The following is an 11,456-nucleotide window of genomic DNA, read 5'->3' on the forward strand; positions in this document are numbered from 1 at the left end:
GGAAAGAGCGAGATAGGGAAGATCCTCCATCGAATGCTCGTTTCTCTGACTTGGCGCTATTGCGGAGCCTCGCCAGGCGTAAAATAAGATAATGGCGCCCGAAGCTGACGATCATCGTGGGAGATGAAACACCTGCGAGCTTCCGCGGTATGAGATAAAAAAAAATGGAAAAAATAGTCTGGCATGCAAGGCCATGGCTCAAGTCCTTCATCGAGAGTCGAACAGGACGAGCATCAAGGACGGGCACGAGGAAGATTTTCTTCGAGGGCGGAAATGTTGCTGGCGTTGGTGAGGAGGGGACGACAACGGAGCGGGTGAGGCGGGCAGGGGTTGGGGATCTGACTGATGTTGCTTTTTCCACTCGAAGCGAACGTTTGCACGCTTCGCTCGTTGAATGTTCACTTTTAACCACGCGTGGAACATTGTTTGTCACGCGGTCCTTCATTGCCTCTATTTTTCTTAGCTTCGGAACTTTATGGTTGTCCTACCCTTAACGCCTAAATGTCTCCGCGTAAACGAGCGTTTCTAATTTCTGGCTTTCGTATCTCTTGTACGATATGAGCATTGAGCGCCCTGGCTCAAACGACAATGTGTGCTAATTTTTCTAATGAAAATTAATGCCCATAATGAAATATCATTGATCCAATGGATGATTATTTTATGGTTTAAATTGTCTTAAAAGCACGGTAGCTCCTCTACCTCCGATCGATTCCTACCAACGATCTTCAAGGTTCTCGTCGATGCAAAACCAACATAAACGCACCACTTCGAAACGTCTCTGTCTCTGTCTCTGTCTGTCTGTCTGTCTGTCTGTCTGTCTGTCTCTCTCTCTCTCTCTCTCTCTCTCTCTCTCTCTACACACACACACATATATATATATATATATATATATATATATATATATTTCTAGAGTGCAGTCGAGATTAAAAAAGTAAAAAAGAAAACAGCGACGTAGTAGTAGTTGCCGAAATTATTATTGACCGATGTTGCTTAAGGCGCGGATGACAGGTGCAAGGAGGTAGATAAGGTACGAGTGGGATAAGGTCTCGTTGCGGCCAGAAACTCCTAACGAGCAGTTATTAAAATCAGTGCTCGACTAGGCGAGCGGGAGAGCGGCGTGGCGGAGACAAGCCTCCGAAATGCCGGGGAAAATCCTCCGACGCATTGGTCGTTCTCGTCCTATTGGCGGCGCCGATACACTAAGCTCTGCGGAATATAGTGTTAATAGGCAGGGAATGGTTGGGACGCGGGCTACAACACCCCGCTTCTATTAATTGCACTTCACCCTAAATGCAAATTGTTCGAAATTGAGCGAGGGCTCCTCCTCCCGAATATTTGGAAACTCCATTATGCGGAGGGAGGAGAGCGCAAGTGCGAAAGCCGGTTAGGTCCTTTCGGTCTTTTATGCCTCCGTCTTTATCCCTCGCGCGTTGTCGTTGTCGGTTGCGTGCCTGCTGAGCCCATCATCGGCCTCTCTATCTATCGCTCTTTCTCTAGCTACGACAGGGTTGCAAACTACAGGCGGAGCGCAAGCGTGTGGTGAGTGCGACGACGTCGTCGTCGTCGATCATAACGGTGGGAGAATTGAGCGAGCGTGGCTCCTTTATCCCTTCATTTAGCCCTCTCGGTCCTTCTACACTCAACTTGGAGCGTCTCGGTCCTGAGCGCTCCTTCGGCTCTGCACTTTTCTTCTTAGCTGTAATTTCATAAGAATGAGAGTAGCTCTACTTCGCCGTTGATAAAGTTATCAGGGGAAATTCAATGAGTCGATTAACTTTTCTTTCGATGGCGCAATAGATTTCCTTTTTACGCTGATAGGATGGAATTTATCAGTTAGCTTCATTAAAGTTCATTATGCCAGGCTCAATGGAGTAACTATCCGCATAATGAAATTCATGGAACATACAAAGCTTATCTTATTAATTCCAAATAGATTATCGAGGGTAATGTTCTGTTTGGACAGTTTATTGTTCTCGTGTAATTTTATGACGAATCGGTCGTATGAGCGACGCATTAGCTTTATTTTATAACACGTTTGTCGAGAACTTTATTGCCCGCGAATTATATATTTATAGCGAGCTTGAAAATTCGTATTATTGCTGATCGTTTATTATTTATATCGGTAGGAAATTTGAAATATCTTTTGTCGGATACGCTCGTTAATGGAGCTTTAAAACTGTGACTTTTGATTCGTGCACGCACGCGCGCGCACACGCACGCGCGCACACACAAAAATTTTATAAAAGAAAAAAAAACTTAATGCCCGAATGGGTGCACGATTAGATACAAGTTTTTTTTTTTTATTTAACGACTAGTTTAAATAATTTTTATCCAGATAAAGATTTGATTACGAATACTTTTGTAATATTATTATTTAATTATTAACACTCGGGCTATTTGCAAGGATTATAAAATAACTCAGCATACCGATATAATTAACGCAAACGAAATACTTTAGAATCGTATTAAAGAACATCGCCAAAACAATATTCAATTAAAACTTTAGAAATTTGCCTTATAATTGATGATATTAGTAACGAAAAACTATTCGTTTTTAACCGAAAGTTTAATTGATGCTGAAACGAATGTTAATAATTTGAATGAAAATCACACGAAATCCCCTTTGACATTTTAATCTATTAAATAGCGATGATAATGTAAATAATTAGTCTCGTCGAGCCTAGTCAGTCACTTTACTTTTTTCCAGACATTTAAACATAATTGTAAAGAACAAATTGTTTATTAGGGGCGATTAAATGTCAGGCTCGATTTAAATTCCCCGCGAATGTTTGTCTTGTGAAAAGGCAATAAATAGCCGGGCGTCCCTCGATAAATAGAAAATATCGTGAAATTATCCTGAAATAGTATAGCCGGGTCGGGAGAATAGCTAATAGGAAAGTGACTGAAAGCAGCATATTCGGTCATTCCTGCGGGCAGATCACCTATGTTGCTTCTACAAAACAAAAGGTCAACCATATTGAACAGCGTAGCCTGAAAGTGTTTCCGGGATTACAGAATGGCCCGGCAGTGAGAAAAATAGGCAAAGAATACCGGCGGCGATGTGTCTGGCAAGCAACCCTAACATTTACAGCGACGGAGCGTGACGGAGGCTAATTCGCGCTCAAAGGCGGGAATTCGGCTCAACGGAAATGCGCGGGTGGGAGCGCGTCTCACTCACGGCCTTGGTCGATTAGAAAGCGATTTTCTCGCGCTGGATGTGAGAGGCTCACCTTTGGAGAAGGGACGCGCCTGGGACTGCTAAGAGACGAGGGAAAGACAAGTCGAAGTAAAAAGGCCGGGAGTGGTTAAGGTTACATCGACCATTAGACAAATACAATACATTCCGGGGAAGATTGGCTGTCCGTCTCTTCTGAGGTCTGCGGCTCAATTAAGCACTCTTCATTTGGCCGCTTGACTAAAAAGGGTTATTGCTGCTGCTACTTCCACCGCTAAACACAGCTCCCTCCACGCCCCCCCCTCCATCTCCCCCATCCCCATACACCCCCATCCACCCCAATCGCTAAACCCCTCTTCGCCCGACCTCGTCCCTCGCGCCACTCTCTCGCTCTCTGGTATCCCCCTCGAGCATCAATCATGTCGACGGCAACCCTTTTCTCGAGGGCGGTTTTACTCGCCCTCTCTTTCTATTGAAACGAAGTGTTGTGCCCAAACACAAAAACACTTCATTTGGCAGATTAGCTGTTAAATACTGGGGGCGGCCAAGAGACGAGAAATATATAGAAAGTGAGAGAGTGAGAGCAAAACTTGATTGGACACGACTTTTTGCGTAAACTAGTATGCAACGGCGTAGCGACATTGTCGACAAAAGACCTGAAAAAACATGTGTTACATGACTGACAATAGGATATAATCCACAAATTTTTGGCATGCGGTTTTGTCAATCTATAAGGGGAAACAAAGGCTAGTACGTATCCTCGCTTTCCTCCCATTTTTTTTCAATTAGTCTAGTTTGAAATTACCTAATACAATATCTCTATGTTTCTTTTTCTCTTTTATTATTCTCCGACATTTTTAAAGCATGGCTTTTATAAATATTTCTTTATAAATTTCACATAATGGGCTTATATATTTAATTTATGATTCTCATAAGCAAGTCGATTATTATATGAAATACATGTCCAATCTTAAATTTTATTTAAAAGATCGTCGGTAACGACACTGCGCCAAATAACCAATTGGTCATAAAAAAAATTAATTTTTTTTACCAAATTGTTTTAATTTTCTCAATCTCATACAATTAATAGATAAAATCAAGATATTGATACAAATACTTAAGAAAAGGGAAGAAAAATGGACAAGTATGCTTAATAACATAAAAGATGAGTAAATTAAATTTTTCCATCAATCATCAAGTGTATCTATTAATTTTATTTCTTTTTTCTGAAGTATTCTATTGCATAATTGTAATACTTACTTGTAAGATAGAGCAATAAAATCCTTTTGAACATACAAATAACTTATAAATAACTCTCTTTCAATGTAATTCATAACGAGCCATTTGCATAAGCATACGAATCAGTCAGTATTTTTTTCATTCACAAATACAAATACGCGACATGTGTTGTTGTGTATACGTAAAGTATGCCTGGAAAGTCACATTTTTAGACAGTAAAAACCGTGCAATTGAGAATTTTACTGTGAAATAAAAATAACCGTCTATATTTATAGCTTGTTGTAAGATTTTTATGCTATGACATGATTTTTGTCCCATTTGTTGATCGATTGTCGAATCAGAATATAAATAAAAAGTCACATGCCAACATTCCGATCCAATCTCACTTTCACGTTTGCGTAAACATTTACGTAAAGAAGCATTCGCTTCTCGCACTACAGATTCTCGAGCTTCTTTTTCATTTAATAAAGAAGCAAAAGGAGCATTCGCAATTTAGAATATAGAATCGTTAAGATGAGCTGAAAAATCAAATGGCCGGATAATCGAGATCACTTGACAATGGCTCCAAATAGCGCAAATCTACTTTCGAGTGGTTTTCGAATATCTCTTCGTGAGAATCTCAGGGGACCTCGCGTTCGAACTTGGGTGCATCTCATGGATTGTGACGATAACTTGGGCGGGTGCCTTGAAGTCCGTTTGCGAGACGAAGACGCGTCAAGGAGGCCGCGAGACCGCTACGACAATAATTAATAAGGAGAAAGAGACCGCGAGCACGAGAGCGGCAGGGCGGGGGAGGGACAGGGCGGCTCGCCATATCCTTGTTTTAATATTCCGCCGGCGTAACGTCAGAGAGATTCGTGCTTTGTCGGCGAGGGCATTGCAAGGAACTAGATAAAAGTTTCTCGAACATAGGTACGCAGCCATCCCCGAGGCCGGCAATTAACAATTAGCTGGCGGTCCTTGTAATCGAATTACCAAGGCCCATTGTGTCGGGCTCAGGTACAAACGTATTAGGTTCCATCGGCGCCCTTACGCGAGCTAAAGAGCGAGCGAGAGTCAGTGAGAGGAAGAGAGAGAGAGAGAGGGGGGGGGGAGTAAAAAATACTGGTGAAACGTCGAGCTCAATATATATATATATATATATATATATATCTTTCACTCTCTCTCTCTCTCTCTCTCTCTTATTTTAGGAGATTGAATTTCACAGCGACAATCCCCGTATTCCTCTGGCCGCTGCGTCGGGTCGCGGCAACACAGGGTTGCGAGGACGACGTAGATGCAAAGGTGCTGTTACTCGAGGGGGTAGAGCGATCCTTTACAAAGCCCGTGGGCTGAGGAAGTTCCATCCTGTCCCTATACGGCAATGAATGTCACTACGTGAAAATATATCCGTTTCAAAGTTCCATGTTTCACCGCTTTCGTTCTTGGCCTCCTCCTATCCTCTCCGTTGCTCTTTTCCTGCGATCGCCTTCGTCTTTCTCGGGCCCTCGAAGCCCCCGAAGTTAATAGACGCATGCGCTTTAGAATCATCTGTCACTTGGTAGATTATTTATCTGCTTATACTCTGTTAATTTAATACGCTTTTTGTATTGGCTATTCGACGTGGTTTCTGCCCGAGCATTCCAATTTTTATACATTTATTTCATTCGAGACCCTCTTCTATTTTTAACAGTAATATTTCTTTGCAATTTAATTGTTATATGTGCTCTATTGTTATTAATAAGGTAATATTTTTCACCGACCGTATCGTTTACCGCTTTTCATAAAAATTAACGATACGTTATACAATAACTGGCTCTACAACAATTGATCACAATGTAAGCGATGGCTGGCCATGTTTTCATGCGTAATCGACGCGATCGAGTCAAGTATTTTTCAAATATATTTTACTAAACTAACATTATTGGAGCTCATCTTGCTAATTGAAATAATACGGATAAAAGAAATAAAGGATTTTCTTTCTAAAAGGGAAAATGAATGAATATACCATTCTAAATTTGTCATATATCCAATCTATATTTTCACGTTTATCGTGCAACGTTATCCAAGATTTTATTGGTCCCATGAAGAACCCGAGAGCGGTAACTCGACAAGTACGTGTAGCCCTTTGTGTGAAACGGCGTATCGTTAGTAGTCGTCGGTGGAATTAGTAACACTAAACTCCGTTGAGACGCCCAGTTTGCGCTACTTGAGATCCCGCCCGTGGATACACAAACGTACACCTACACAACGCCCAGCAAAAGTGCCTCATTTTTTCTTAATCTTCATCTGCTTCTTCGTCCTCTTATTCGTATTCTTATTTGCCGCTTCTCTAGGATGCGGATACGTGTCGCATATAAATGCCTAGAAAACTATAATGAGAGGAGGCGCGAAAGACACTGAGAATCCCACGAGGATATTTTCCACGTCCATGCTGATGCATAATTCCCCGCTGTCCCTCTACAGTAGCTCTCTCTCTCTCTCTCTCTCTCTCACTCTCTCTCTCTCTCACTCTCTCACTCTCTATCCCTACCTATCTCTCTCTATCCCTATCTATCTCTTTCTTACTTATACATCGTACGCGTAAAATTGTATTTGAAGTGCCGAAGGTAGATACGATTTACAAATAACTCATTGTGTTTCTCGTCAGCTTTTCAAAGCCAATAGACCAATCGTTGTTTTTTCAAACTTGCGGTTTTCAATAGAATTTTGACGCTCATAAATCCGATTCCCTTTTTGGCATTTTTTTTTCTCCCTCGCGCATACTACGCTCGTTGAGCAGCATTTGACAAAACTCACTGACCGTTGATTTTTATCGATGAGCCGTTAGCCGAGGACATTCGCAGCCACGACGCATCGTCTCGAGGATCTTCAAATTTCTATTATTCATTTTTATCGATTATCTTTACAGCAATAGAATCGAAAGAATTATCCAGCCTCGTGTCAATTACAAATATACGATTATAAAAATGTTAAAAACGTCGTTATTGTCTGAGAGTGGAGACTTGTCGAGGCGATGGCAGAATAAAGTTGAGGCAAATGCGATAGCGTGAGAGAGTTCACTAGTAGCGGACGATTCATCTTACTTAAGTGCGATTCGTGCAATCACCGCCCGAGGTATAAGCAGTTTTGGCCAGGAAGGGAGGGCCAATATCGAGGGAGGATCGTTCGAGGATGACTGTAGTGGTAATCGCTGGCCCGGTCCGGGCTGTCCATCCCCCGCGATGCCTTTGCGATCTTAATTGTCCATCGGCGAAGACGTTTGAAGGAGAGCGCACAAGGTCGCAAGGGGATCGGCAAATAAACGGGAGCGAGCTGCGTCGAATGAGAGGCGCGCGCCGTTTAACGAGTAGCCTGAGCTACGTCAGACACAGGCCACCGCCCAATTACGCGGGGAGTCTTTCTGTGGGTGCGTGCGTACGTGCGTGCGTGCGTGCGTGCGTGCGTGCGTGTTCGTAGGCTACGCCAGGGAAGCGGACTATTAATTCGGTTCCCAGGCGGCGGATTCGACTCCTCGTCGCCGGCAGCGTATCATACGGAAGATATAGAAACGCACGGGACATGGGCCCCGTGTCCAATAAACAGAGGGAGGAAAAGAGAGTGAGAGAAGGGGTCGAGGGGCAGAGACGTCGTCGCTCGGCAATGAGGGGCCAATGGGACAAAGCAAAGAGAGCGCTTGAAATAGCTATGATGGAATAATGAGGTAATATATGTTCGATTTGTTTGCTTTTCGGATACTGCATTTTAATTATAGATCATGATGACATTTAAAGGGGAAAGACAACGATTACGCACGAGACAACCATTGGCTCCTCTATCACGAACATTATTATCAACACGAACATTTGCACGCGCTCCTTACCCAGTCGGCAAGCATTTGTATATTAGCTTTATTTTACACTACATTACCAATTGATTTTACTTGCAAATATAATTCCTATTGTGAACTTTTCCCTCGGAAGTAAAATAAATAAGAGTCGTTTTGATATTATATATTAAGGAATTCTTATGCTAACGTTATCTAAAATATTGCACACTTTATCTATGGATTATAACATTGATTCTATTTTTCAATTCAATATCTTGAAGTATAAATATATATTTATTTTATCGTGGCAGTTTATAATTTAAAAAGTTTGAGGAATAGTGATTGAGCCAATGGAGTATCTTAATGTGTAATTTAGTATTGTTGAAATAAATGAAAAACTTATCAAACATTAACAAAATAATTACGTATATAGTTATGTAAAATATAATAAGCACTGAAAGATAAATTTTAATTTACAATGTGCGTGAATGATATATTTAGTTCGTGGAATATAAACAGCTGTAATAAGCTTTGAATTTTGCATTATTGGCACTCTCCGACGATTCAATTTGCAATTAATAATTATGGTTACACAAGCAGCCAATACAATACCTAAATCGCGCACTAAACACGTTACGGCGAACAAATGATTTTATTAAAGTGCATTAGTACCACAAAAGAGAAAAAAACCAATATAAAAACGAAGCGTAGGGTAGAATTGAAAAGAGAAAAAATATTTTGTCGAGAGAGGCGAGGAGCGAAAGACATAGGACATAGGAATGGGCTGAAAGTGCGGAAACGCCAGAGCGGGAAGCTGCTGAGCGCAAAGAAAGCAAGAAAGAGGGGACGAAAAGCCTCGAGGGCAGCGAATTAACCTCCTGGTCGTCCGATATTATAGACACACGCATACGCACGCGTGTCGACAACACCCTACACACGCACACGCACACACACACACACACACACACATGCGCGCGCGCGCACATAAATTCATACATACGTACACACAATCGTACATATGCGTGTACTTATGTGTGTGTGTGTGTATATATATATATATATATATATAGAGAGAGAGAGAGAGAGAGAGAGAGTGAGAGGGACGAGCGAGGAAGGAGGCGACCCTGCGGAGTTAATAATCGTCGAAAGTCACGGTGTTTGTCGAGGGCGGACCTGTACCCACGGGCCTTTGTGCATCTACGCGTGTTCCTGACGCTAATATGACTTCGGCGGGGTTTATGATGAGTTATTAGAGCCGCTCCGCGTGATGCGCGCAGGCACATGTGTGTAAGGATGGTACGTCGAGCGATCCCCACCCCTCGGTTGTCGAATTTCGCGCGAGCTGAAACGTCGAAGAGAATAATTATTGTGAGCCTCACGCCCGACGACGCATACCGGGGATTCGGTACATTTACATGGATGTTTCGAGATTGTGGATATTAGCCAGTGATTTTATTTATCCATTGCACTTAAACCTTCATTATAATTGATTATAGGGATGTACGTACATGCATACTTACTTCATGACTCGGATATGAATTAATCTCCGTATTTGGATAGTGATGCCTGTTACAATTATTTACCTAGATTTATTTATTTCGTCTAATTGATGGCTTACATTTCACTTCAAATTGCATTTGATTAAATTGCGCAAACTGAGGTAAATTCAGTTTTGAAATTTAAATGGAGTTGCCTTTTATTTCATTTATTCATTACTTAGCGAAGCATTTATTCATAAGGCTTGTGAAATTTGGCAAACATATATTATATTGAAATTGACAAACATATATTAATTTTTTTAATTTACTACGAAACATGTATTGGTATGAATTATGATTATTTCAATAAACATAACAAGATTATATCTCTCATTAAACATGATTAATCCTTAATCTTGCAAATATACAATAAGTATGCTTAAGGTCATATAATAAAATGTGAGTAATGCTTATTTACGAGTTCAATATTAATTATTTACTAATCATAATACAGATTTTGTAATTTAACAATATGCGCATTAATGGCGACGGTATTAAAATTGTTAGTAAATTGTAAGTGTAAGTTCTTATGTAATTCATTTAACAATTGCCAACTGTTATAACGATGTGAAAATACGATATCTTTTATAGTAAGTAACCTTTCGTGACGGAATACAAACAAACTTCATACTGCCGTTACTATATTATATAAGTAATTTTATATTTGTATCTGAAGTAAAGTACGTGCTGTATAATTTGGCAACAATTAAGTTATAAAAACGAGTAGATAATTATAACTGCAGTGACAAGGTAGCCGATTAAAGATTTTATGTTATGGTTATGCAGATATTTTATTACAAACGTAAAATTCAATTTAAATGAAGATATTTATTCGATCGTGCATGCTTTATGTTTTCAGCTCAGTTCGTAATACTAAAAATCAGATATAACTTGATTTTATGTTATTTTCCTAATGTAATTATATTTTATTTTACATATTTAGCGGTGAATTTGTTTCCAAACAATTATTACATTTTAGAAAAATTTTTTTTTACCAAATTCGAGTAACTGCGATTCCTTATTTACATTTATGTATCGCAATTTCTACCGCTTCTATTCCTGAGTAACTGAATAAAAAATACTAACCTTATCTGAAAATATTTAGGCACTTTTAAACAATTGCTTTTGCAAATAGTAATGTACCATCGCTGTGCCCCTTAGTTGTCTTAATACATAGGAAATTTAATTCTAAGATTAAAAGTAAGTAGCAAATTACCATGGAGAAAACTACGCTTTGATATTTACTTTTTTCAATAGTATAAGCAATAATATTAATTTATTTACAATCATATAAATGAATAGTTAACATCAATTTGTCTCGATCCAACAGAAAGGTCATATCAGCGTGAATTATGAATGGACCTCTTGCATAAAGACATACTGTTTGACATTAATAAGTAGATATACTCACCGCTCATATAATGGCGTGCGTGTACATTGACATGTGTGCGTGCACGTCGTCGTCGGACAATGACTGCATTCAATCAACAGGGGTGTCAAAGTACGTTAGCCATAAGGCTAATTTAGACAAAATTACGTGGTTTCACCGCGACTCTACATCTCGCCTTCCTTTCCCTTCCCTCCCCTTTATTCGCCCTTTCTTTCTCTGTTCCGCCGTACCCCGGGCATACCTCGGCTTATGCCCGTGCTAATACACACACACACACACAGACGCACACACGCACACACGCACATACGCACACGCATCACACACGCA

The 11,456-nt window shown here is 40.5% G+C and overlaps 1 protein-coding gene across 1 annotated transcript in view; it reads left to right on the top strand.

Moving 5' to 3' along the window:
- The first annotated feature begins 164 nt into the window (after positions 1 to 164).
- Positions 165 to 11,456, top strand: part of LOC105364236 (retinal homeobox protein Rx2-like) — a 28,313-nt gene continuing 17,021 nt past the window's right edge. Inside the window, exon 1 of the mRNA XM_011502123.1 lies at positions 165 to 314. Coding sequence (XP_011500425.1) covers positions 165 to 314 — 150 coding nt within the window. The remainder of the gene's footprint in view (positions 315 to 11,456) is intronic.

This window comes from Ceratosolen solmsi, unplaced genomic scaffold (genome assembly GCF_000503995.2).
Source record: "Ceratosolen solmsi marchali unplaced genomic scaffold, CerSol_1.0 scaffold43, whole genome shotgun sequence".
Lineage (NCBI taxonomy): Eukaryota > Metazoa > Arthropoda > Insecta > Hymenoptera > Agaonidae > Ceratosolen > Ceratosolen solmsi.